Source organism: Xiphias gladius, chromosome 16 (genome assembly GCF_016859285.1).
Source record: "Xiphias gladius isolate SHS-SW01 ecotype Sanya breed wild chromosome 16, ASM1685928v1, whole genome shotgun sequence".
Taxonomy (NCBI): domain Eukaryota; kingdom Metazoa; phylum Chordata; class Actinopteri; order Istiophoriformes; family Xiphiidae; genus Xiphias; species Xiphias gladius.
In genome coordinates, this window is record NC_053415.1 from 902,516 (window position 1) to 930,498 (window position 27,983).

General features: G+C 39.4%; 3 protein-coding genes across 5 annotated transcripts in view; 1 reads left to right on the forward strand and 2 right to left on the reverse strand.

Annotated features, from left to right (window-relative positions):
* Positions 1–280, forward strand: part of tmprss3a (transmembrane serine protease 3a) — a 33,957-nt gene extending 33,677 nt beyond the window's left edge. The window contains exon 12 of the mRNA XM_040148735.1: positions 236–280. Within this exon, the coding sequence (XP_040004669.1) occupies positions 236–280 (45 nt within the window). The remainder of the gene's footprint in view (positions 1–235) is intronic.
* A 1,486-nt stretch (positions 281–1,766) lies between these two features.
* Positions 1,767–13,503, reverse strand: pknox1.1 (pbx/knotted 1 homeobox 1.1). 2 transcript variants are annotated; one of them, XM_040149004.1, is made up of 11 exons: positions 13,432–13,503; positions 11,739–11,851; positions 10,293–10,423; positions 9,580–9,751; positions 8,037–8,237; positions 7,604–7,721; positions 7,287–7,384; positions 5,923–6,051; positions 5,760–5,836; positions 4,887–5,053; positions 1,767–2,344 (listed from the first exon to the last, which is right to left on the reverse strand). In XM_040149004.1, the coding sequence occupies exons 2-11, from the start codon at positions 11,787–11,789 to the stop codon at positions 2,163–2,165; spliced, it is 1,326 nt and encodes a 441-aa protein (XP_040004938.1). In that variant the 5' UTR covers positions 11,790–11,851; positions 13,432–13,503; the 3' UTR covers positions 1,767–2,162. The 2 variants fall into 2 exon arrangements, with proteins under 2 accessions (XP_040004938.1, XP_040004937.1); XM_040149003.1 differs by having other exon boundaries at positions 7,571–7,721.
* Positions 13,504–13,982: 479 nt separating this feature from the next.
* On the reverse strand, positions 13,983–23,406 carry ndufv3 (NADH:ubiquinone oxidoreductase subunit V3). Of its 2 annotated transcripts, none has more exons than XM_040149448.1 (4): positions 23,278–23,406; positions 17,753–17,864; positions 16,065–17,228; positions 13,983–14,301 (listed from the first exon to the last, which is right to left on the reverse strand). In XM_040149448.1, the coding sequence occupies exons 1-4, from the start codon at positions 23,320–23,322 to the stop codon at positions 14,132–14,134; spliced, it is 1,491 nt and encodes a 496-aa protein (XP_040005382.1). In that variant the 5' UTR covers positions 23,323–23,406; the 3' UTR covers positions 13,983–14,131. The 2 variants fall into 2 exon arrangements, with proteins under 2 accessions (XP_040005382.1, XP_040005381.1); XM_040149447.1 differs by having other exon boundaries at positions 16,065–17,231.
* Positions 23,407–27,983: the final 4,577 nt, after the last annotated feature.

Genomic DNA, 27,983 nt, shown 5'->3' on the forward strand with positions numbered 1-27,983 from the left:
TTAGCATTTGGTAATGTCCATGGGTTCAGGCACTCATTGACTGAAAAGTATTGAAATAATCCTTATATTTATGTTAGTTTGTCCAATTACTTTTTAGACTCTGAAAATGAGGGACTATGTATAAAAATGGCTGTAATTCCTAAATGGTTAATGTGGTAGTTTTGTTAACCCCTACATGTTTCCGTGCCTGTGTCCATTTGTGTTAAAACTGCCCATTTTCTATGTCATCTTTCAGAGAGAAGAGGCTCACATTTCTCCTACTCTGAGTACAGACAACTGAATCCACTACAGTTACTTCTCATTGGATTCTGTTTGGATTTTATCACAATTGCAAAAAAAAAAACCTATAAACTGTACCACATCAGAAGGGCGCAGCCTTTAAACCAATCAAATCCTGTTTGGGGGCAAAACTGACGGAGCAGAGTGAAGAGACGGTGCACAGCAAAGAGTTAGGCATTGTTTATTCCAAAATAGAAAGCTCTAAGGCAGAACAGATGAGAAACGTGAACAGCGCGTCATAAAAAGCAAGACAGACGCAAGTGAAGAACCGAGAGCTCAGCGAGGGCACACCCAGTCTCTGCACCCTCAGGCCGAATAAAATTAACCATTTCAAATCTCAATTTTACAAGAGGGATATAAACCAGATTACTGCAACTAATGACAGACAACTGTTGTACAGTACAATATTACAGATATTCAAACAAGAGGCACTCCAATTTGTGCAATAACAAATTCATAGAGACTTCAAATCTTTCACTACATGTCTATAGTTGTAGGGGGACCAACAGAGGCTGCAATCCTTCAGGCTGGCAAGAGCAAGGAGTCCAACTTTCCAACTGCTGTGTTTTCAAAGCAAGTAGCATGTATGTATACATAATTAAAAATTGAATGCGTGCAAAAAGTCCACTGGTTCTTGTTGATTGATGGAGTTCATATCTAACTGTGGGTACTGCCCTCTCACAGGTTTCCATCTCAGACCCTTGTGATTGTGTGATTAGCATAGTGTTCTGGATTGTGCATTTGAGAAAGTGATGCCTACACTATTACTGTAGAACAGTTAAAAGATGCAATGTATGGTATACACAATGTGGGTAAAACTGGAGCTGTATTTAAAAAATCTGAGCACTACAGTCAAGTTACTGTGTAAGACAGCTCTTCAGATAATTGTGATGAAGTAGTACAAAAAGGGAAATTATGCCCTGCAGAACCACAAGTGTTCTGAAGTTTAGTGTCTATTTGACAAATTTCAACAAGAGTCAGACTTTCTTTTTGTGCTTCTTGGCAAGAATTCTTTAGAAAAGAACATAGGTAAGGCCTTGTTAATCTTGTAAGTTTAAAACCAATTTAAATAGCAATTTTCATCAGCATTCAATTCCTTTTTCTGTTTTTTAGAAAACTTCAAAGAACCCTGGAAAACAGGGTCCCTAGCTTTAATTATCAATCTGTACATAAATATTCCTTAAAAACAGGAGAACACAAAAATGAAGCAAAAAAAAAACCACTAATTTCATATTTTTGTATATAAAAATAGGCATCTCTCCTTTTTTTCTCTCAGTCTCTTAACTTGGGCTCTGCTCGGCCTGCAGGGGCCCGTGTGAGAGCTGTGGAGTCAGTCGTAAGAGTGCACACATCTACTCAAAACACAAGCATGCAAAAAGTGAAGACAAACCCTTAAAGATACAAGTTTAAAGTATTGGCATCCAAAATGAGAATTCAACTGGGGATGGGGGACGGAGGGGTTTAAAAAAAAAAAAAAAAAAAAAAAAAAAAATCATAAATCAGTCAACATTTATTAATGGAACATACAAACTTGCTTTGGGTGTTTTTAACACTTCTTTTTTTCTTCTGTTTGTTTGATTTAATCTTTTTGAGCTTAAATATACAAAAAAGTGCACTCGCCTACATCAACTAAATAATTAAAAAACGGTTTCTGAAATGAAACTCCTGATGAACACACACACAGCATAAACTGCCATTCAGGGTGGAGGGTTGGAAGAGTGCAGGACCACTTCTGTTATGTCCTGTTTTGTGCTCTATGTAAACCTAATGTGCATGTTTGTGCTATGACTCATTATGTGTTTGAGAATGCACATGTATTCTGTAGACCTATTTATGCATGTCATGTGTGTATGTGTAGATCAGTGTGTGAGGGAGCGTCCCCTCTACTGCAATGAGTCGCTGTTGTCCAGGCCCAGCCCGGCCATGTCTGTGTCATCGTCCTCATCTCCGCTATCCCCCGACTCGTCTTCGCTGTGGCCTCCCAACATCACCTGCTGTACCGCCAGCGTGGCACCGTCTGACGTCAGGCTCTGCAGACCCTCCACGTTCATTGTCACCATCGTACCTGAGAATGAGACAAGAAAAGATGACAGGAAAGAATTACAATTTACAAGCCTCTTACCAAGATGAAGTGAAAAACAATAACACTTAAGTTTATAGCACTGCAAAAATATTCATTTGTTTCAGAGGATGTAATATTCCAGCAGTGCTGCTGTTACAGCCAACTCAAAATTCTCCATTTGTAGATGATAAGTAGCTGATGTTGTGCCTTGCTTTCAGCTACTACAAATGTTACTAAAACTGAGAGCTTGCTACTGTTGTTTTTATTTCCTGTTTTAACAGCCATTTCTAAACAGATTAGAATTGCCTCATGCTGCTTCTCCCGAGTATTGCCTTTGATGTGTGACTGACACGTTTAATAATTAGATAGACAGACTAGTTAGCTTTGTTTAGACCTGAGTCTTAATCTGACAGAGGAGGAGAATATGTATTTTAACAGACATTTTACCTGGATTCAATATGTTACAATTACTACAAAGCTTTTGCACTCAACAAAGTCTTCACCGGGTGTATGGGGCAGCTGTGGTACAGGAAAAGCGGGTCGTCCACTAACCAGAGGGTCAGGGGTTCGATCTCCGGCTCCTCCAGTCCGCATGTCAAAGTGTCCTTGTGCAAGATACTGAACCCCAAATTGCCCCCGATGTATCATCTGTGTGTGAGTATGTGTGTGTGTGTGTGTGTGTGTGTGTGTGTGTGTGTCTATAGAAAGTGCCGTATGGATGGAAAAAAAAGCACTGTATGAACGTGTGGGGGAATGGGTGAACGTGGCAGTAGTTTAAAGCACTTTGAGTGGTTGATAAGGCTAGAAAAGCGCCATACAAGTGCAGTCCATTTACCTTTTACCATATCAGATCATTAACTTTAACTAATATTGCACACTCTCGGATCACTTGTACTCACTTTATTTACAGTACACATCGCTAAAATATTAAATGATTCCAAATTCATTCATCTCACAATAATTGTATTATTTTTAGTTTAGGGGTAGTGTATTTGATCTTAATTATAATTACCAATAAACAGGTTAGATAGGCTGCATTGAAAATGCAGGCCCCAAAGTACAGCCTCAATGCAACATAAGTGAGTTACACCTGTGATTTGTAAGTAAGCCTAACTGCATGAACAAGGTTATAAAAGAACCTGTGAACACCATAGCTTCTTCAGTTTTGACCTGGGTTGTGTCTAATGCAAAATGGCTCCAAATGGTAAGGAACTACCAGAACAAGTTAGAAACCAGATTGTGAGACTTCACAAAGATGGGAGAAGGTACAAGAGCATCAGCAGGCTATGGAACATATGCTGAGACACAGCCGCAGCAGTGGTTACGAGGTATAGGAAGAGCATAACAGAAGGCGCTGTGGCCATCCTCAAAAAATGACACCCCACACAATCCATTATTGTCGCCTGCAGCTGTGGCTGGGGTCATCCACTAATTGGAAGTGTTGGTGGTTCGATCCCGGTCCACATGTCATAGTGTCCACATGCCAAGTGTCCTTGGGTGATACAGATACTGAACCCCAACTTAACTGTGCCATCAGTATGTGAATGTGTATGTGTGTGTGGATGAGATGTGTGAATGTGGCATGTAGTGTAAAGCACTTTGAGTGGTTGATAAGACTAGCAAACTATTTACGCAACCTTGCATTGAAAAACAGACAGGTAAGTGCCTCCAACTTGCGCAAGGATTACAGTCATGGTTGAAATTATTGGCACTCCTGAATTTTAAGTACAGAATTTAGAATATTTTCAGAATAAATGCAAATTAAACAATTTTGTATAATCAAAATATTTAATACGGTGTCTAAGGTTACTGAAAAACAATAAATAGATTGAAATAAAAAATAGACATAAAATATACGTTTGACACAATTATTGGCACCCTTCTTGACAACAGAAAGCGAAGCCCCCTTTCACACTTGATGAAAAACCCACTAACACCCACTGTAGGTGTTAGTGACACAGCCCGTTCACAAAAAAAGGGTGTGACCTAATCATGTGCTGGTGCGACCAGCTGAGAAACTTTGTAGTACGTACCAGTCGAAAAGCTACTCTGGTGCTCTGAGCTGACTGCAGTAAAGGCCTAGAAGAGCATCACCAGGGAAGATACAAAGCCTCTGCCTAGGTCTATGGGTCCAAGACTTCAGGCAGTCATTGAGTGCAAAACATTTGACAAAATATTAAATATGATAATTTTGTTCGACTTATATGTATCTGTCCAATTACATTTGAACCTCTAAACTTTGGGCACTATGTGTTAATAGGGCTTTATCTCCAATACAATTCTTGCTACACTGATGTAAACCTGCTTAAAGCTGAGAACTGTCACTTTAATGTAGTATCAATTATTTTACTGCTAATTGAAAGTGTTGAACCTGAGGAACAAAGAATGTATAACTGTTCAAATACTTACTATCAGGAAAATCCATACTGACAGTTATGACTGTAAAGTTGGGTTTTTCTTCTTCTTTCATTACATGGCCAAACCCCAATTCTTTATAACCTTTTAAATTAAATACAAGCGATATATAGAAAACATTGCTGTGTACCGTCTGGCATGGTGACGTGCTGCTGGGTGCCTCCCCCAGTGGCAATGGAGTCAGGCCAGAAGCGCTGCAGTGGCCGGTTTTGAGGTGTTTTCTTCTTGGCTTTGGGTGGCTCAGAGGAGCTGGCGTCCAACATGGGCTGCAGGATCCGCCTCCGTGCATTTATAAACCTGGAGAAACAAAACAACTACAGTTGATTCTTCTCTACCTGTGACCGTACTGACTAAAATGTGTGCTTTTGTAGTTCTTCAGAAGTGTTGCAGCTCTTTACAGCGATGTGATGAAATCATCTCCCTCTCAAATTACCCCAAACAAACAGCAAACTCTGTCCAAGATGGATAAATAAATGTAGCTAGCTAGCTGGAGGGGAAAAAAGGAGAGTTACCCGTCTACGACTGCAGCTGTGGCCCTCAAACCCTTGAATGTGTCAACACTGTACTCACAAAATTGTCGCTCTAAAAAGAAATCTGTTTTCCATGTTACTGAGATCTACACCACTTATATGCTGTTTTTGTTTTAGATCGTGGAACATATTTGGATCGAATATCTGAGTCTCACCTGTTACAGGTTTACTGTTACTTTCATCAAAAACATTGGGCAAACTACATTGTGTCTCAATTTTCCCAGAGGGTTTTCTTACGGATCAAATGCAACAAACAGAAGCAGAAATTGTTATTTACTGACTTGAAAAGACAGCAAGTTAATTGTAATCTCTTCAGGTGTGTTGGCATTAAAGACAATTAGCTGACTGACCAATTAGTTTTCCACAGTGTGCAAAAAAGGGAACGACCTGACAAATGTCCCTGGCCGGAAATGAATTTAATTTTCATGGTATTGGATTGTGTCTTTGTGGGCCACACGGATGCCCAAACTCACCAGTTGTTGACTTGCAGAAGTGTCAGGTTTGTCTGAGTAGCAATTTGTTTCTTTTCATCCTCTGTTGGATATGGGTGCTACAGAAGAAGACATGGTAGAAATGCCTCAGCATTTTAGGTGTTTTTAAACATTACACATGTAAAAATTTGACACACAGACTCACCCCGATGTGCTGGAAGAGCCATGAACGCATGACGTTGGTGGCTTGTTTAGGTAGAACGCCACGCTTGTTCTTGGTTGAGCTGTCGTCATGATTAAAGAGATTCAAGTCTTGGTGAAACTGCAGCTGGAGCTAAGCAAAAAGACATTAATTAGCCACCTTTCTATCTGTCTATGTGACCAACAACAAATTGTTCTGTTCAAATTCTAGACCACACTATTTAAAATTGAAATCCCTATTCAAACTCTGAATTATCTATTATTTTATCTCACCTAACAAGTCACATCACTCCAAAGCTTATTCTGAGTAAAAATATCACAACATCTGAAATAGCAGTGCTGTTAAACAACAGAAGAAAAATATTCATAGGTTAACTAGAGATGAATAATTATTTCCCCTAAATGTTTGTGTCTTTGGTGTGCACTTGGGAATCGTGTCTGATCAATTTCTAATGAATTCAGAATTGCATAGCACAGATTACTGTACACATAGCACTGAGGTGAAAACCATGCCCTTTATTGCTGTTTTGATTCAACATCTGTATGATTGGACTGTCTTGCGGTCCATTCTTGTATAGGTCTAATGATTACATCAACATTTTTTCTAACACACGATATTTCAAATCATAAAATGCACTTTCCCATTAGGCTTTTGCACTAGAAGATCATAAAACAGGAATGCTGTCTTGCCTTCACTGTTACAGGTCAGGAATTGAAGAGTAAAGAATTCAATTTCTCACGTAAAAAATAATGAGAATGGCAGACTCTTGTAATGCTAGGCATTATGGATTCAAACAGAGCTATAGTTTAGCTTTAACATCATTAATGCCATCCATCTATCCATTAGCTATACCACTTATCCTTGGGGTTGTGGGGGTGCTGGAGCCAATCCAAACTGACATTGGGCGATAGGCAGGCTACACCACAGACAGGTTGCCAGTCTACCACAGGGCTGACATATAGAGACAAACAACCATTCACACCTGTGGGCAATTTGGAGTTGCCAATTAAACCTTAACCTAACCAGCATTTCTGGACTGTGGGACGAAACCATGGGCAGCCACATGGAGAACATGGACATTCCATGTAGGAGGGCCCCAGCTGGCCTTGCAGATTTGAACCCAGAACCTTGTTGCTGTGAGGCCACAGTGCTAACCATTACACATACAAAAAAAATATACAATTTAAAACCATGGGAATTTAGACCAGTGGTTCAATTTTTTTCTCGCTGACAGGCACCATTTGGAAGTCAATAAAATTTCATGACCGGTGTCATGTGCATCCCCTGCAATGTGTCTACATTCTATTTTAGGAACCACTGATTTACACTATACACCAGCATCACAGTCACAAAGAGAGATGTACTACCTGATTGTTTTGGACGCGTATTGTCCCAGGAGAAAGAGCCTGTGTTACCACCTGGCCCTGAGGAGTGACAACTGTAACAGGCTGGTACACTGTGCCACCTGAAATTAACACACACACACACACACACACACACACACACACACACACACACACACACACACACACACACACACACACACACACTCAAAATAATATAATCTGCTGAGCTGTAGAGTGCAGGCTTTGATCAAAGTGTCCCACTGGTACATGACAATATCTAAGCTGCATTCACAACAGTACAGTACCTGAGGGAGGGGTTGTATGCCATGATGACATACCTGCGACCACCTGGGTGGGGTTGACAGCTGTCACGGTTACGTTCCCTTGCTGCAGGGCTGATGCTGGCACCACAATTTGACCCTGGGGACTGATGGTCCCAGAGATAGAACTGGGGTTCTGCACAATAGAGCATGCAAACACAAAATGGGCCTGAGTCACATATGTACATTTTTCATGTTGATGGTCCCCTTTTCCTGATTTTTAAACCATATTTATTTAACTTGTTAATATTGTGTAGCAGGTTAAAGAAGTCAAATAGACTGAAATACATTAAAGGCAAAGGAGCCTAACCAAAAAAATAACAATGTTATTGTCTAAAATGAGACTTTCACCTCAAAAGGTACCGACAGTTCGAACTATTGGCAGTGGTTTGTTTTTGCACCCAAAATTTGATTAGTGGTTATGCATTCAGTACATCTACAGTGCATATACCTGAGTCTTGGTGGGTGAGAAGCTCTGGGCCTGGCCTTGTATAGGGGAATATGGGCTGCCTGGCTCCCCACTCAGCAGGGTCTCACTGTTCATCTTAGTCTTGAGGCAAGCGATATAGCGGCTACAGAAGTCCTTGCACAGGTCACTCACCTTCTCCAGCTCCAACAGGTGGATCCGCAGTACCTGGATGGCTTTCACCATCTGGAGGTCAGATGTAAAACAAAAAACAAAAAAACGAAAAAAAAGAGGTTCATGGCAGTATACAAAAGGGAAACTGACTTTCTCAAGCAATATTTGTCCATTCCTGAATCATTTTAAGTGTCTGATGTTGAGGATTTAGACACTTGACCTAGAAAACCAGTCTCACTTTGTATCTTGCCCACTTGTGTCCTAATTCATTTCATAATTTCCATACCTTTTTGATGTACTGTTGTGTGCATGTGATTCTGATTTTATCCCAATATTTACTTGTCTTGTTTTTATAACTCCCTATAAACCATAGTCAACATTTAAGTAAGTTTTTTATTGATTATTTTTGAAGCTTAATAGCCAATTTCAACATTTAAAGTATGCATAAGACAGAGATTTGTCTATCAAGAGCAAAAGCTAAAACACCAAATATACAGGTATACACTAGAGGTTAAAAAATATTTATGCCGCATTTTTTGGCGTTTGTGTCACTTTTGATTGTCTGAGGAACATTGAATTTCAACTTGCCCCTTCTGGGGAGGTCAGAGGCCAGGTTCAGCTATAGCACGGTGCCCCATGTTTTATTTCAAACAGCTGAACTGCCTGAGTTGACACACAAATTCAAATTCACCAGCTCAGTGACACTGATTGTGGCATCTGATCATTCTCAGAAGGTACTGATTCTAATTAACAGGTAAAAAGCAATAGCAGTGGACAGGACTGCATCTCATCATGCTGCTGAGGTCAAAGGTCCTATTTTGTATTACTTTTTGAAATACCCCCTGTCCATGTCTTGGTTTTGTACCTCAAAGCTTAACTGTTTTTCAGCCATCTGCTTGTGTCACTAGCCCACAAAAAAATCTTTACTAGATATGATGGGGGCAGAGGGTCCAACAAACACTGAAATTTCTCCCAGTCAAATCTAATTCTGTCCACAAGGTTTGACACAAACTATTTTAAACCTGCATAAAATTCAATGTTGTCTGTGTCAAGACAAAACTGTGAGCCAAAACATGTCTCTCTCTCTTTCATTTTATAGCGTATTGACTTCTCCAGCAGTAAACACTTATTTTTTTAAAAGCTGTTCTATTTTGTTCTCCTCTTTTTGAACAAGTGAGTTTATACTTCCAACTACAACCAAATGTATTCTAAATATGTAGTTCACTGTTGAGAAAGTTAAAACACTTTGGGTGTTTTATGTCAGAGGGCAATGACAGTAACAGGAGAGAGAGAGTGGTGAGAGTAACGGGGAAAAAACAGAATTCTTGAGGGGAGAAAAAAAAACAAAAAAAACAAACAAAACACCAACCATTAATATGAGAATCTCTATCCCTGATATGCAGAGGTATCTCACCAAGTTGTCGAGTTCAGGGTCCTCACTGAAGAACGGTTTGCCCTCTTTCTCCTGATTGCGGACAAAGTTCTCAATGTCCACATCAAAGCTTGCTGAGGTAATGCATTCAGAGCTCAGTGTGGACTGTTCACACTTCTCAAACAGCAGGGCCAACAGAGGGAACAAGGGATGCCTGTGAAAGGTGAAAACAAACTGCTGTACAGACTGATCCTCTTTTCCTCATCTACTGTATGTCTATCTATTAAAAACACATAACTACAGCAATATGACTCTACAGTAATCAGCCCAGTACACTGACAGATTACAAATACTGACCAATAACTTAGCTTGTTGTGAGACAGTGTGACTTGTTTGCAGGCCCTGCTTAGACTTTAAGTGGGCAGTGTGAACATAATAAAAATTGAAAAAACAGCTCCACTAGTTCATACAAGGGGGAAAAAAAAGAAAAAAGGAAAAAGAAAGAAAAAAAAAAATCAGCAGTAGGTATTAACACACCCTGAAGTTCAAATGCCAGAGAGCAATTTGAAAGCCACATGAACAAAGGGGAGGACTTCATGGACATCATGTGAGGTTACCTTGGGATAGTTTAGTTTCTGGCCAATCTTATAGTAATGAAATTCAATCATGGAAAGAGAAGAACACAGATTTAAGAATAGAGGGGTATTGTTCTATTCTCTCTCACTAAACAAACACACACGCAGAATTAGCTCTACCGATATATGGAGGCTTTGTCCGCATCCATGGGTGTCTGTGGCTCTGTTGGTGCCGGGCTGGGCGCCTCTGCCAACGTGCCTTCAATAAATTTCTGCTCCGAATCACTGTCTACCTTTACCACACCTTGAATCTGCAGAAAAGGACAAAACAAAGTATTGAGAAAAGAAAGCAATGAAGAGACAGAAACAGACAGAAGAGAAAGGCGGAGAATGAAAGACATAAAAACAGCATGTGAAGTACAAGAGTAGCTGGGGGGCAAAGCTTAATACAGAGCCTTGCTTCAATATGAATGCCTTGGAAAGTCAAGAAACAACGGTCTAAAAAACAATTTGGAAAACCGAAGTTTTCATACATTTGTATGAAAACTTCAGTTTTTAACCTGAAATATTTAAAAAAAAAAAAAAAAAAGGATTATGAAGACTTGTTTGCTGTGATCATCAGCAAAACATAAAGAGGTATTACAGTGAAATGACTTGTCAGTCCTGTATCAGTCACTGCTAATCACCAGCACTTTTTGTTGAGTTACCTGATTTTTAAGAGAATTTATTCTTGTGGTAGCACTCAAAGACATTTAAATACTTATGACCTGAAAAAATCTCTGATGGACAGATGTACTTAAATCTGCATCTGCATTCTGTCATACCCTCTGATTTTTTGACATTTCTTTGTTAGCACACTAAGGCTAGCATGCAATTAAACTGTGGTGTGTAACATTCACAAATCAGACCTAACCACTACCATATCTGATGTTATGATCTGATTGCAATTTCGATTCTAATCCCAGAACTAGTGTATACACACGTCATCTGATGCAAACAAAGGGACATATTAAAATGGGACCAAAGCTTTTGCAAAGCTCCACACAAGGAATGTTTTCCTCCTTTGCTTTCACTTTTTTTTCACACCATGCCTGCCTACCGGCAACCCAGGATCCCCTCCAGCAGGATAAATCCCATCCCCAACCATGTGACTGAGACCAACAGTAACTTACATTGAGCACAAACAGGGTAAAAATAATTACTTGCTTGGGGTGTAAAATTCCTCATTTGTCACAGATTATTTTCAGCTCTTGACTCCCCCAAATTTGACAATTAAATAAAGATGCTTTGTAATCAATTTACAGACAAGCATGCAGTCAAAAGATTACTGAAACTGATGTAATAGCATTAACATTAGTTGTGTTCTAGTGTTAAATACATAAAGTTTTTCCTTTTGTTTGGTTATCCTGGCTGACACTACTCAAAATAACTTGAGGATCCATGTGCAAAGAGTATAGGATACTGAAAATTGTAGCCTGAAACATTTAGGTGTTATTAAAGTGTCCTTTTTCAGTGTTGTGTTGGGACTATCATCTTTGGCAAACAAGCAAAAAAGTGCAGTTCAGCCAGTTGGAGCAGGTTGTGTCGGCCTCGAGGCCCCAAACCAAATTGCTCCGTCTCACCCACCTGCTGCTCTCCCTTTGGATACTTGTCTATGGAAACCGACTGGGCTGCCATCACTTTCACTGCAGATGCTGCAAACACTGGGGCATTATAGAGAACGGGGACAGGTGGCCAACCTACACAATGCACATAGTTTCAGTTAGACTACCTGTAAGAGATGCCCATAGTGTAGGCACAAAAGCTTTTCATAACATAACTATCCCGCTGTCTGAATGAAATTAGTATTAGCTTTATAAACCGGGCTGGTATGATTAAGGGGGAATAAACAAACTTCATTTCATATTACAAATAACTGATAATGACCATTAATGCTGATTAATGTAATACTAAGTCGGGTAAGCATTAAAAACTTAATTTTTTGTTCAAATATTGACTCAAAAATAAGACAAAAATGAACGTGTACCGTTTTGAGGACATGTAGGACAACAACAGAAGTAATAAAATCATGGAAAACTCAAATGTTAAAATGTTCGGTGCTTATATATTAAACACATCTGGGCATAACAACTGAATGTAAAGGCACTCTCAGAGAAAAGAAAATCACACAGTAACAGTTATGAAGGGACTGCGTTTACGAATGTATTTCGATATTTGTCAATATTCAGAAACATTTCTGTCCACGCCACTCTTATATAAGAAGAGAAGGCTGATGTAAAGACCCTAAGGTGCGTTGTTATAATAGTAGTAAACGTGTTAACGATATCATGTCATTGATTTTAACACACCCACTACGATGAACTTAGCTTTAGCCCAGTGTTAGCTGCTCAAAAACCATTTGTGGCGGCAAGGGGAAATTGAAGTTTAAGAACACCCTGGGCTAACATCAGTCTAACTGGGATAGCGTTAGTGTTATTCGCAGACAAACCAGCTCAGTTGGAGTATGCTTTGTTTTTCCACAATATTAAGCTAGCTAGTCTGTAACGCTAACACCACATTCGCGTTTGCTCGCGAACCCAGTCTGAGGTTAACCCCAAAGAGCAACCGGCTGGCCGAGCTATAGCTAACGTTAGCAATGTAGCTAACTGTTAACTTAAAAGTGTTTTTCAAGCTGGCACGGTGCACCCAAAATGAAAAGCGCCATATTTAGCGGGGGAATCACTGCCAAAATAAAAACTCAAGCTAAACTAGCTAGCCAGGTATAAAATAAAAGACCCCGCTGCGGATTGATACGATGCAAGCCGTTTGCCCAAATAACAAGACAGCATTGGTTGCTTTACCCTCTTTGAATTAACATTATAAATGAATATGCGTTTTTTGTCAGCTGTCTACAGTAATTCGACTGCAAGGACATTAAGAAGCACTGTCTGCATAACAGGCTAGCCCGGTTGATCCCCAAATCCTTCCCACATCAATCAATCAAGTGGGGACAGTTGCCCTATCCTTCCCCTCCCCTACGCGGTAACGATTCAACTGTCGGGCCTCGTTTCTAGTTCTCTCGCCCTTTGCTTTTCCACAATCCTCCTCTGCCCCCAAAACGCCGACATATTTTTTTTTTTTTTTTAACCCCCCACCCCCCTCCCTTGAATACAGCTTTTTTTATTCTTCCCGTAGCTCTGCCGCTTCTGTTTCCCTTCCAAAAACACACTCCGCTGCCCTGACTAGGTCCGGGCTCCTCGCCCCGGGGCATTTTTGCGTGCGGCCTAGATTGTTTGATTGATAGGGAACGGAAAAAGAGGGATTTTGAGTGACAGCTTACCTGAGTGCCAATCTTCGTCACACTGACAAGCGGCTGCAGCAATCGGGACCCACAGTTGTCGCGGTGCGTCATCGCGTTAGGGCACGCAGAAGCGCTCGGCTCATGAATATTTATGGTGTGGGCGGAGACATGATGTCACGCTGCCTGCAAGAGTCTCTGCACCCTGCTGGGGTTTTTGCTGGCAAACGCTATTCACTGCCCTCATTTACACAACAAATTTACTATGTATATCTCCACCTTTGCACACCTTTATGCATATTCTCATCCGCACACTAATATACAAAAATAACAACAGATGCTGACTTTTTACTAAAAGAACTTATACTGCCAGGATAATCAGGGCATTGTGTACAAGGAGGCAGGCTAAGTGAGGTAGAATTGTAATCATTAAAATAGAAATACAGATTAACCAGCTGCACACTTAGCTCTATTCAAATCCCCCAACCCCACACAGAGAAGCAGCATAAAAAAAGAAGCCTTTGATCTTTGCCTATCGCTTTATACACTCTTTTATGTCAGACAAAACAGAATCAGACGAGGCAAAAACAGACTTCATTTCCTATTTGTGTACTTTAATAATGTAACATTAACAGCTGAATTTCATGCTATGACAGGTGGGGGATGATCATACATAAAGAGGGACAATACCATCACCATCATCTCTAAGCATTATAAAGGTCTATAGCCCAGCCCAGCTCCTCTAGTGTCTTGGTGAGGGTCTGCCGGAGGAGGGCTGAGGGAGACGAAACTTGGCCATCTCTACATCCAGGTCAGCGAATGTGTAAGGGGTGTAGCTGTGGTGCTGGTAGTTTTTATAAGTGCTGCTGTCAAATTGGTCCTCGAGCTCTGGAGGTGCCATTGCTGCAGCCTCTGCAGATGGAGGGGAAAAAGAAAACTGCAGGTAAAAAGGTTGTGATTGGTGCAAAGATTAGTATCTCAAATCTTGCTTCTCTTCATGCATTAAAAAAGAAATAGTACAAGATTAACCAAATGCAATACTGGGTCTTGTCTACCTTTGTTCTTTGTCACTGTTACAGATTTTCAGGTAACAAAGGCTGTAATTGGTACTTGAGCTAGGTATTTCTGATAAGCTACAGAATGAGAACAAAAATGTGGCTTACTTTGAAAATATTTTGAAAAGATTATTAAGGGACATACATTTACATATTTACACATGTCGACAAAGGTGTTTTATAGTGGTGCATTTCCTAAGGTAGCAGATTGCATTACCCCCAACAGAGTGTGGAGACATACTGGTGTGAAAAGCTTCAAGGAACATGTTTGTGAGAGGAAAGCATGTGAAGGTAAACATGCTTGCAGACAGTAATACTACCAGGGGCACACATGAAATGGATTTTTAAAAAAGGGCAACAAGTCAAAATCACAGTATTTTTTAAACAAGGCTTTGATTCTTTTGATTAGACACAGACGCATAATGTTCTGTAAATACCAATTTACTTCTACATCTAAATCTGTCTGGAAAGTTTCTTAGCCTGCTGTAACAAGTAAGGTTATAAACAATGTATTAGAGTAAAAAAAAAAAAAATCGTACACAATTAGAAGTAAATACATTTAAAACACATTTACATTTTTTCATTTATCAATGCGTTGTTAACCCATAAAGCTTTTGGGTAAACAACAGATTTGTAAAGTTAAAAAAAGAGAGAAATTAACAAGTGGTGAAATTAATGTCCTAAATCAGGAGGGAGTTGTTCCAGTAAGCAGAATTACCCAGCTGCTCATAGAAGAGAAAAAAAATGTAACAAAGAGCTGTAGTTAAATGAATATTTAGGATTTGAGTCTGTAAGATCCATTGCTAAACTTTGCCCATCAGTTCGACGAACGGTGCTCATATTATGACTATGAGCTAATGATTTTTAAAACATCCTAGTAATTTGTGATCCTGCGTCCTGAAAAACTTCCAACCACTCCAATTTCTGCTCATCCAGCTGCTATCAGGGACAGGAGACCTTTTAACACGTCTTCGCTATAACCACAGTTCGACCATGTGCTATAAGCACAGTGCGACCATTGGCACTCTAACATTACTGTTATCAATAGTATTACCTGACTCAATGGTATAATAACCTGCAACCAGGAGCATGAAGAGGATTAGTGTCACAATATGCAATACGCAATATCACCTTGATCATGCATTGACAGCGACAACATAGTTGTCTGGGTGGGTCAAAGACAGACAAGTCTAAACTACAATTTGCAGAATGCAAGCAAAGGCAATGTTCAAGAAGTAGGAAAATTCCAAAAATGCATAAGGAATAGGAATGCACCAAAAATCCCTGTAACTATGGTTAAAATTTGTGTACACCATATCCACTTCATGGAAAACAGCCATGCTGAAAACCAGTGTAATGGGAGCTTATAGGTCACAGCTATTGAAAAAAGCAAAAAAAGCAAAGCCTATTTAAAAGAATCCAGGGATAATATTTAAAAGTCTGTGAAAGCAACAGCAACTACTGTATGTAAGAGAGTTGATGCCAGGTTAACACCTTAACAGTACACAGAATGTGTTATGAGGGATAGAGAAAAGTATGGTTATCTGTGGGGGCTTAAAAGATTGACAAAGAAAAAAGGGAGAAATAGAGATTTGGGGGGAAAGGTGGTGTAGTGTGTACCCTCAGTTGATTCAACTGGAACCTCCACCTGCAGCTCCTCTCCTTCAGCTTCAGTGATGACCGGAGCAGGGTCCATCAGCTCCTTAGTGCTTTCTGTAGGGGCAGAAACTTCAGCTGCAGTCTCAGGAGCTGCTTCAACAGGGGCAGCTTCAGCAGTTTCTGTTGGAGCTTCAGCAGAGGCAGGCTCTATAATTTCAACTGGAGCATCGGTTGGGGCTTTTGCTGGAGTTGCAACCTCAGTCAAAGCATCAGCTGGAGTGGCTACTTGGGCATCATGGACAGTGGGAGATGCAATGTCTTCTATCACTATTGGAGCTAGTTTCACTGCAGCTTCAGATGAAACTTTGGTGCTGGTGACAGTGACCTCTGGAGTGTCTTCCTTGGCAGTGCAGATCTCAGGGACAGAATCCACTAACTCCTCAGAGCTGACACCCTGTGTCTCCATGGTAGCTAGAGCTGCTTCAATGGTTGCTACTATTGCTGCTGGAGCAGTCTTCTCTACAGCCTCAGCAGCAGAGGCAGCACTATTTTCAGGTTCTGTAGGAAATTCATTCTTATCTTCATTAGTGTCTTCCTTCACCTCTGATGTGACCTCATGGACTTCTACTTCTTCTTTCACATTGGATTCTGCCACCTCTGGTGGTGAGGTCTTGGTTTCAGTTTTCACTTCTGACTTCTCGTCTTCAGAGTCAGAGTCAGTATCAGAGTCAGAATCTGAGTCAGAATCTGAGTCAGAATCTGAGTCGCTGGACAAAGAGGAGGATGATCCATCAGCTGCTGGATCACCAGGCTCAGAGAATGCTGCGGCGGGTTCGACTGCAGCGTCTGAGGTGGTCGCATCGACCAGAGGCTCAGCAGCTGTTGCATCAACTACAGGTGGAGGTGTGTCAGTGATAACCTGAGAAAAATCTGTGTTGGGAGCTGAATGTGAGGAGGCAGCTGGAATCTCTGCCACCTGTGGCACAGCTACAGCTGGTTCACTGGCAACATAATCAGGCACTGTAGCTGCTACAGCCACTGTTTCTGCAGTGGCAGTGCAGCTGGCCACTGGTTCAGCTACACCTACAGACTGTGTTGGGAAAACCTCAGGATGTAAAAATCTAACAGGGAAGGCAACTGCAGTCTTGTAGGCTAGCAAGGTTGCTCTCTCATCTGGAGAATCTGCTGCTGAAGAAAATGGTAAATGGGACAAGAGTAGTTAATAAAAACAAACAATTCCAATTAAATGGCTAACACTATCTTGAACCCATATCTTCTTTCCTGGAATTTCACGTAACTTCTTTTAAAAACTGCAAAAAAGTAGATTTTTTTAATTACTGCAACACAATTTAAATAATCAAAATACATATACATACTGTACTATTTACCTTTTTTATACTGTCAGAGTATTTATATTCACAATTAAACACACTCAGCAACACTTTATTACCAACTCAATTTTAACACTGAATTCTTTACAATTTTAGACCTTATTGCACATTTTTGCAATGTAAAAATAAGTTTTATGTTAAGCTTTAAAATCAACATGACTATAAATCATAAACCATACATACACATATAGTATGTAACATTATGGATAAGAAGAAAAAAAAGGATAAAACATCATTAATACACAATATCAACTGTTTAGCAAAACTTTAAACCTAAATATCAAACTTTACAAAAGTAACAGAATCAAAAGGTCTTACTCTTGCTTGTAGCCTCTGTCTTTTTCATTGGCTTTGCTGGCTCTTCAGCCTGAGTGCAGAATGAAGCAGCTGAGCAACTCCTCAGGACACCCCAGCGCTCCAACTGGAGACACTGCAGAAGAGCACAGGCATGTTTTGGTATGACTACCAGGCATACTGCAAGACAACTGTAATCAGAATTCAAGATGAAAAATGCAGCAGAAGACACCCAAAAGGGCATATGCCCCCCCCCCCAAAAAAAAATAAAAATAAAATAAGAATAATAAATAAATAATTCAAATCTTTGAGATTAATTAAATAGAATGCTTTGTTAAAAAAAAAAAAAAAAAAAAAAAAGTAGGACTCTACAAATGTGACCCAAAACACTGACAATCATCTACGCACTCTATGTTATATCAGTATGTTTTGTAGCCTGATAATCAAATTGAATTGTTATTACGTTTGACTTCAATCTGCCGTTATGTTCATGTCAGCTATTTTATTTTTTGGGAAAAGCAGGAATTTTGTCCTATCAAATCAGCATTGACCAACATATTCATCTTGTCAATATAAGATACCGGTTAAGCTGCATTGATCTCTTCAGCACTTGTCACCCTTTTTGTGGCCATTCATCTGCCTCCCACACAGGAAGATGATGTCCCCATTCTTAACCCTGTCTACAAAGCTGACTGGCTTGGTTGGTTTTCCAACAAGGAAAATAGACATTAATTGAGTACAACACCAGACCAACCTGAATTGGTAAAAACACTGATTAAGATGTGAGCAGTGGCTCATTTTCAACCTGGCCAAGCTTTAGGAGCCTCTGTATTGAATCCCAAGCCATGTTTTGTTTGTAGGTAATTTTGGTGATACTACATTCTGTAGTTTATAACAAACTGCAAGAGTCCATGAAAAAGATTCCAACCTGTTTCTCCACCACTCTGTGACAAATCCCACACTCTTTAAAAAAAAAAAAAAAACCTTTTTCACAAGCAGACACCTAATCAAATATTTCCTTATTTCATTTCAAAATAACTAATTGTTCAGTGCCATTACCCACCACCCATATCTTAGATTACATATTTTATTGCCAACACCAAAAGCCAAACTAAAATTATTATCAGCACTGAGAGGGGTAATGATTAAAAAAAATTGTTATAAAATCAGATTTAGTAAATGGACTGCAGATATATAGCGCTTTTCTAGTCTTATTGACCATTCAAAGCGCTTTACACCACTGCCACATTTACCCATTAACACACATATTCATACAGCGCTTTTTACGCAAAAAGCACTTTCTGCACGCACAAACATTCACACACCGATGATACATCGGAGGCAATTTGGGGTTCGACATGTAAGAGTGGAGGAGCCGCTATACCTCCTGAGCCACAGCTGCACCTGGTCTGATTTTGGTCCAGCAAAATGCTAATCATAGAACATTGTAATATCATAACACCAAATCCCCCGATATTCTATGAGTATACAGTGTGCTATTTTCTCGTATCGTCTTGATATGATAGCAGCCCACCTATGTACTGATCTAACCTTATCATATTGTGATTATTCAGTATCATTACCACTGCTACAGCTACTGTCAGTGAAAAGTAAGAGTCATATACTGTATGTAATGGCTCCAATTGCAACCCCTATGGTTATTTTAACAGTATTTGCTAAAATTTACTGGGGCTCTTACTGACACACTGCTGAATACCTGAAATGCCAAAAATGTTACACAACTGCTATGGCTTTGTATGTTTTGGGTGCGCTTTTGTTGTGTTGAGTGGCACCAAAGGCTGGATGATATTTTGATATATAATGTGAGAAAATAAAAATTTGTCAGCTATCATAGTTTGCCATACTCTTCATACTGAGGTTGCTATCTGTCTAATACCTTTCCCTTTGCTATATTTGATGCCATCTAGCTCTTGTTCCAAAAGGAGCACGGATGCACTTATTAAAGTCACACAAAAGACTGCCAAATGAATGTAATGATTTGGTGTATTGGCCATTTTTGACAATGTAAATCAAAGAGCAGCAATGCTTTGGAGTGATAGAGTTTTTAATATCATTAAAGTAACTTTTATTGTCAGGTATTTAATTTGCAAGATTAGCCCAAAAAAGACATTCCTGACTGATTATTTTATCCATGAAAGGTTTCTAGGAAATCAACTAAATCACAAAATATTAGTGATGGTCGTTTTGAAGCCAGGCTTTGAAGCTCCATTCATCTGCATGAAGTACATTGGCTTGAACCAGTGTGCTGAAGCTTGTATCAAACTGCCCTTGCCATGGGACTGATGAAGTCCGAAGCTTCAAACATCACTGACCCACCAGGGTGAGCGGGGAGGGGTTTGAACAGTTAGAATATTTGGCACTATCCCATAACCCACAAGATAAAAAGGGACACGAAGGAAGCAGTTGAGTATTTGATACCCTAGATGCATTCAGTGAGATTTGTCAGCGATATATCATGGAGAGCACTGGTGGAAAGAGAGGATCAAGAGTCTGGGAACATTTTGGCCTTTTATCCCTCAATAAAGTAAATAAAATATTGTTCTTCTGAAGTGGATATTTTTAGCCATCTTTTATTCAGCATTGTCATTTATTCAAACACTGAAGTACTCAATTCTGATCAGGTACATATTTCACTACTGTCAATATACATTTATTTCACTGAGGTTTAGTGTCTACTGTGCACTCATGAGTTGGCGGTATAATAATAACACCTCATCAACGTTGAAACAATTTCGTGCCAAGCACGAAGATTCAACACCACAACAGCCCATGTGCAATAGTCAAGATTAGGCTGGAATATCTTCCTTTCAGTAAGTGTTATTCTCATAATGTTTTTCCTATTCTATTTATCGATAGATGTCTCATTTATTATTCATATTTTTTATCTACCCATGTAAATATCCATAATAGTACTATGAGTAAGTCATTTATGCCATGGGATGAAATAGTCATACAATTTTCTACATTACAGTGTACAGACAACAAATGCTGAACGAGGCCTTACTGAAAATGATTGTCAAGAAACCGTCTAAGGCCCAGCACTGTGGAGAAAAATTCTAGTTTTAAATAAAAACCTTTAGTGAAAACATAAATATACTTTTCCACAACCACAAAATGCCCCACATTCACAAGTGCAGCCCCCATATCCTCTTGTATTCTGATTGTACAGCACAGTGCCATATTGTTTCCATTTATTTCAGCAATTTACAATTGAAGCCATTTACACAATATTGTACATCTGTGCACTTAGGAACTATAACATCTAATGGAGTACTCTAATGAATTCATGCTCATTATCAGAACATCTAAAACAACATCTTTGTTTAAAGTTTACATTCGTTGATAGGCGTTTTATAATACATAGAAAGTGAATAAGTTATGTGCTGACTGGACTCCTGTTAATGGCTGCTATTCTTGCAAATCACTAGACATTACTGTGCTTTCTTTCATCAAAGCTTCAAAACTTCAACTCTTTTTCCGACATAATCAGGAACAACCGTGAGAAGCTTAAAGGGGGTTGGTCTGCCCATCCCTACAAAATACAGTTAGGTCCGTAAGTATTTGGACAGCGACACAATTTTCAGAATTTTGCCTTTTTGAACTACCACAATGGATTTGAAATGAAGCCATCAAGATGTGATTGAAGTTTAGGCTTTCATCTTTAATTCAAGAGGTTTAACAAAAATATAACACCTACCGTTGAGGAATTACAGGCATTTATATACAGAGTCCCTCATTTTCAGAGGCTTAAAAGTAATTGGACAATTAGCAGACAGTTTCATGGCTAGGTGTAGTCTGTTCCCTTGTTATTTCATGACAAATTATGCTGATGAAAGGTGTGGAGTTGATTCCAAGTGTTTAATTTGCATTTGGTCGTTATTCATGGGAACTTTCAATATGGGGTCCAGAGGTGTCAATGCAAATGAAGGAGGCCATCATTAGGCTGAAAAAACTAAATAAAACAAACCTATCAGGTAGATGGCAGAAACTTTAGGAGTGGCCAAATCAATAATTTGATACATTCTTAAAAAGAGGGAATGCACTAGTGAGCTCAGCAACACCAAAAGCCCTGGAAGACCACGGAAGACAGCTAATGTGGTTCAGTGCAGAATTCTTTCCTTGGTGAAAAAAAAAAAAAACATTCACAACATCTAACCAGGTCAAGAACACCCTTGATGAGTTAGGTGTATCATTGTCAAAGTCTACAATCAAGACACGCCTTCATGAATGGGGTTTACCACAAGGTGTTAACCACTGGTAACACTCTAAGAACAGAAAGGCCAGATTGGACTTTGCCAGAGCCATGTAAAAAAAAGTCTGTCCAGTTCTGGAACAAGATTCTTTGGACAGATGAAACCAAGATTAACTTGTACCAGAATGATGGGACGAGAAGACTATGGAAAAGAAAAGGAACAGCCCATGATCCAAAGCATACCACATCATCTGTCAAACATGGTGGAGGCAGTGTTATGGCATGGGCACGTATGGCTGCCAATGGAACTGGTACACTTGTGTTTACTGATGATGTGACTGCTGATAGAAGTAGCAGGATGAATTCTGGAGTGTATAGGGCTATACTTTCTGCTCAGATTCATCCAAATGCTGCAGAACTGATAGAACAGTGCTTCAAAGTACAGATGGATAATGACCCAAAACTTACTGCGAAAGCAACCCAAGAGCTTCTCAGGGCAAAGAAGTGGAATACTCTTTAATGGCAAAGTCAGTCACCTGACTTCAACCCAGTTTAACCTGCTTTGCACTTACTTCTGGCAGTCATTGCCTTCAAAGGATTTTCAGCCAATTATTAAAAATAATAATCTCTATATTTATAAATATGTTGGTTTGTCCAATTACTTTTGAACCTCTGAAAATTAGGGACTATGTATAAAAATGATTGTAACTCCTAAACTTTTAATCCAATATTTTTGTTAAACCGCTTGAATTAAAGCTGAAAGTCTGCACTTTAATCACAGCTTGGTGGCTTCGTTTCAAATCTATTGTGGTGGTGTACATATCCTGAAAACTGTGTTGCTGTCCAAATACTTATGGTACTAACTGTATATCTAAATCATCATATCGTCACCTGCTAAGTGGCGCTAATAATATCAACCAAACTTAACGATACAGATTAATTTACAGTTAAACATATTGCCAAGAGGCCAATTTATCATGCAGTGATTAGGCAGCCATATCACTTTGTACATTGTCATTGGCCTACTCCAACCAATACATACTTTTGGGTTTGAGCATTAAAGTGTAACGTCACAAATGGTTATAAAGTTGGTTTGTTTAGATTTAGTGACTGTGAGGTACGTCAGTTGTCGTTAAGGTTAGGGTACTAGCGTCTACACCTTTATCCGGTGGAGGTATCCAGTAGAACGTGTCTCGGAGTCAGTAAGCACTTGACGCCCACCAGGTGCGAAATATTTCGCACGCACTGTCTTGTATAGACGGTATGTTGATCTGCATTAGTGTGGTATCTAAACGGGCCAAATAAAAACGTCTGAAATATGTTCAGTTTATATTACCTTGAAAGAACCCCGTCGCCCTAATCGCAGCAAGGAGGTCGCCATTTCGTGTTCCCGATGTTATGCTCCGGTCGGAAACTGGGGGTTAAACATAACAGTTCCACAATGAAAATGATGCTGCAACCGCACGTGTTTCCATGAAGATGAGCTGAAATTTGTGACCATGTAACTTATTTCTAAGTATTTTTCTGACCAGTTCTAAACGGTACTGATATCTGCAAATTAAACATGATATGTGCCAGTGTGCTGCTTTACATAGTTACCAGAACAGCTATGGTTAGAATGTGGAGTAAAAGGTTGCCAAAACAAAATATTACAGCAACATTTTAACCACTAATATCAACATTAAACCCTCAACTGTTGATCCTCACACAATAGATGGACAAAATTGTGCAACATGGAGCCTTACTACATCAGTAAACTTATACAACAAAAATGAAAAAAAAGAGCAAATGTCTTCAAAAGTAAACCACCATATTGCGATCGATTATGGGTAATTTTCCGAACAAAGTCTTAAGACTGCACCCTGCGTGGACCCGCAGAAAGTCTGCTTGAGGATCCTCGTGGACTTTATGAATTGTAGATCTAGACAGCCTTCAGCACTCACGGGAACAAGCCCTTTAAGTCAGAGTGTCTAGATGAGTACGATGAAGTCTGGACATTAGGATTCAACCATACTACTAAGGTTTCTTCTTCTTCATATATATATACACACACACACACACACACACACAGTCATATCATCATCTTCCCCCTTCATCGGTTTTCAAAGGTGGTTGGCAACCACCGTAGTTGGTGCACTAAGTCGGAGTGTATACCAGATCATACTTCGTACAATCTATGCTTACATGAGTTATAGTCTCCTTAAACTGATAGTGCTCACATAAACCAGTTGGATGCTTCTCTATTATTCTGAGTGTTTTGTTTAAGTAGGAATGACAAACCCTTATTCTGTTGCAAATGACCTCTTTCCTTGACCTACCTATATTTCTTATTGTTAAATAAACTTTGATGTTTTAAGTATATAGAAACGTACCCCATGTTTCAGTGTTCCACTTCTCTTGCCACTCTTCTATTGCTTCACTCCAAACTATTATGTTGACCTCTGTTCTGCTTAATGAGACTTGTAAATCTGTGGTGTCTCTATGTAATGTCTGTTTTGCTAATCTGTCCACCTCCTCATTTCCCCCTCAGACCTACATGTGCCAGAACCCACATTAACCCCATTGACATACCTTGCGGAATCAGTCTGGAATGTATTTGTAACGCTTTGAACAGGATACATTGGCGAATGGAGTTGAAGGCTCTTAAGAACTGAAACAGAATGATAGCAGATTGAAGAGTCTTCCTGGTTTATTTTCTTCTCCAGAGCCAAGAGTACTACCAGCATCTCCACTGTGTAGACTCCCAAATAATTTGGAGATCGCTTAATTGTAATAACTTTCCTGTCTGGATCTAAGGTTACTTGCAAGCAAAGAAATTACTTAATATTTCCTCAATTGTATCTGACAATAATAATACGTACTATACCACTGTTGTCAATATCTAAACTTATAGTCAGAGAAATAACATTTCAAGAGTTTCTTTTAGATAAATAGTTAAGACATGTACTTTGGGACCTGTTAGAGTTGTTAAGATAATAGTGCTACCTGCAGAGGGTTAGCTTAGGGGTTACATGTTGTTTCTGTTGTCCTGCTCCACTGAACTGCAGACCAGGGCAGGGTTTCAAACCACCTGTTTCTTTTTCACTGTCACCATTCCCTTCATCCTTGCATGGTTTCATCTCCAAAGCTATATTAAGCAAGATCAGTGGCACTCATTTTTTTAAGTAGGACCAAATAACTTCTACATGTTATAGAACTACTTTTTTGAAAAGTAAAGAATCTTTGTTATGATAAAAATGTTAATTTGCTTACTGTAAAACATTCATCATTAACAATTTACTTCAATATATCTTGCAAATTATCCCGTAGGGCTTCTTGGATGTCCAGTACAAATTTCTACCCAATCTAGTGAAAAATAAGCAATTGGTGAGGTTTACAAAGAATCAAAGAAATTATGAAATTTAGCTCAAAGGGCTAAACTTCACAAATTCATACCTAAAAGTATTTGCAGTAGAGCTTTTCAAGGTCCGACAACTTTAATATAAGTTTTCACATGAATTTTTCAAGAAAATGATGAGATTCATGACATGAACTGCAAAAAGTTCTGAATTCTGGGTGAGTTGGCATTGAATAACCAACTTTGCGGTCAATGACTGCCTGAAGTCTGAAACACACTGCTTTGCCAGGCCTTTACTGCAGCTGCCTTCATGCTTGTTCATGGGTCTTACTGCCCTCAGTTTTGTCTTCAGTAAGTGAAAAGCAGGCTCAATTGGGTTAAAGTCAGGTGACTGACTTGGTCTATTGAAGAATATCCCATTTCTTTGGCTTGAGAAGCTCTTGTGTTGCTTTCGCAGGATGTTTTGGGCCATTATCCATCTGTACTGTGAAGCACTATCCTATCAGTTTTGCAGCATTTGGCTGAATCTGAGCAGAAAGTGTAGCCCTATACACTTCAGAATTCATCCTGCGACTTCTATAAGCAGGCACATCATCAATAACCACCAGTGAACCAGTTCCATTGGCAGCCATACATGCCCATGCCATAACATTGCCTCCACCATGTTTGACAGATGATGTGGTATGCTTTGGATCATGGGCTGTTCCTTTTCTTTTCCATAGTCTTCTCGTCCCATCATTCTGGTAAAAGTTAATCTTGGCTTCATCTGTCCAAAGAATCTTGTACCAGAACTGGGCAGGCATTTTTTAAGATGTTTCCTGGCAAAGTCTAATCTGGCCGTTCTGTTCTTGAGTGTTACCAGTAGTTTACACCTTGTGGTAAACCGTCTGTATTTACATTCATGAAGGCGTCTCTTGATTGTAGACTTTGACAATGATACACCTACCTCCTTGAGAGTCTTTATTGATCTGGTTAGATGTTGTGAAGAGGTTTTTCTTCACCAAGGAAAAAATTCTGCGATCATCCACTTTAGTTGTTTTACGTGTTCTTGCAGGGCTTTTGGTGTTGCTAAGCTCGCTAGTGCATTCCTTCTTTTTAAGTATGAACCAAATGGTTGATTTGGCCACTCCTAAAGTTTCTGCTATCTGTCTGATAGGTTTGTTTAGTTTTTTCAGCCTAACGATGACCTCCTTCATTTGCAGTGACATCTCTTTGGACCACATATTGAGAGTTCCCATGAACAGCTTGCAAATGCAAATTCAACACCTGGAATCAACTCCACACCTTTTATCTGCTTAATTTGTCATGCAATGAAGGAATAGGCAACCCTGGCAATGAAACTAATCATTTGTCAATTGTCCAATTACTTTTAAGCCTCTGAAAATTAGGGACTATGTATGAAAATTGCTGTATTTCTTTAACGGTTAATGCAGCATTTTTTGTTATACCCCTTAAATTAAAACTGAGAGATTACACTTCAATCACATCCTCACACACCATTCAGCCAAAACATAAAAACCGGTAACCGCTTTTAATTATGTGGCTGATCCGTGTATTTGTCACATAATTAATTCCAAATTACCATTAGATTATTAAATAACCTAATACACTGTACTGTATGTAAACCCAAGTCAGCAGAGTTTTCTTGATCGTTGTACACTATGCCGGCTAACTGTTAAGAGTTTTGATTTGTTACTTACTCACCTTCCGCTTCTTAATATGCTTATTATTTCCTGTTAGGCAGAGTTTTAGCTCAGTAAAAGTAAACTACTTAACAATCATGATGTTCTCCTGCACCACCGGTCCATGGACCAGGGGTTCAAACCACAAGCGCTGTCCACTGCCTTTTCCACGATTCACCCATTTGTCCTGTGCTAATTTCTCTGGATGTATGAAATATCGGTTGATTTCAAATTCAGGTCAAGGTGTCCAGCCATAGTTTTTAAACAAACGAAACTCACATCTAAAATGCACGTATCAATGTACTGTAAATATATTCTAATATCAAATGCTTAGTGTCTAACTAGCCTACAAATATACGCACCCGCCTATACCTCTATATTGTTCTTGTTGTTTTTCTTGTGCTTCTGCGCCACAACTGGTGTTATGTCGAAGTCTGTTCCCCCGTCGAACTGTGTTTCCCGTGGCGACCCCCCGCGAGGGTTAACGTTAGGTTCGCCCGGTATCCGCTTTTGCCAGTTTTCACAGCAGAACAAGTCTACCACCTAGCAGTAGCTTATTTAAACCATATACGTACATTTATAGACTACTGTATAGAGTCTTTAGTTGGTAAATGTATGTTTTCTAATCGAGGGGTTACGAGCCATTCGTTCTATTTAGACAGTTTAAACGTCTTCTCCACTTTGAAATTACACATTAATTCACCGAAAGCTCAGATTCCCCAGTTTTACACCAGCATTTATACACAGCATGCGTTTGTGGATCTGTGTGGATCTTTAAAAAAATATATATATTTATTCATTCATTAATTTTGTGTATGGATTGGAACACGCATTTGTCAGTACCCAAAATTACACACATACCGTTATACGTATATGTAAATCTTATTTTGCATTTGTAGATAATGTTATACACATTTGTGACCATTTTGAGTCTAATTTGTCTCCAATAATTTGTGAGTTAGCTTAAGCCTGCGCTCGCACACTGGGACAGTATATCATGACCTTTCAAAGTCCGGTAGATGG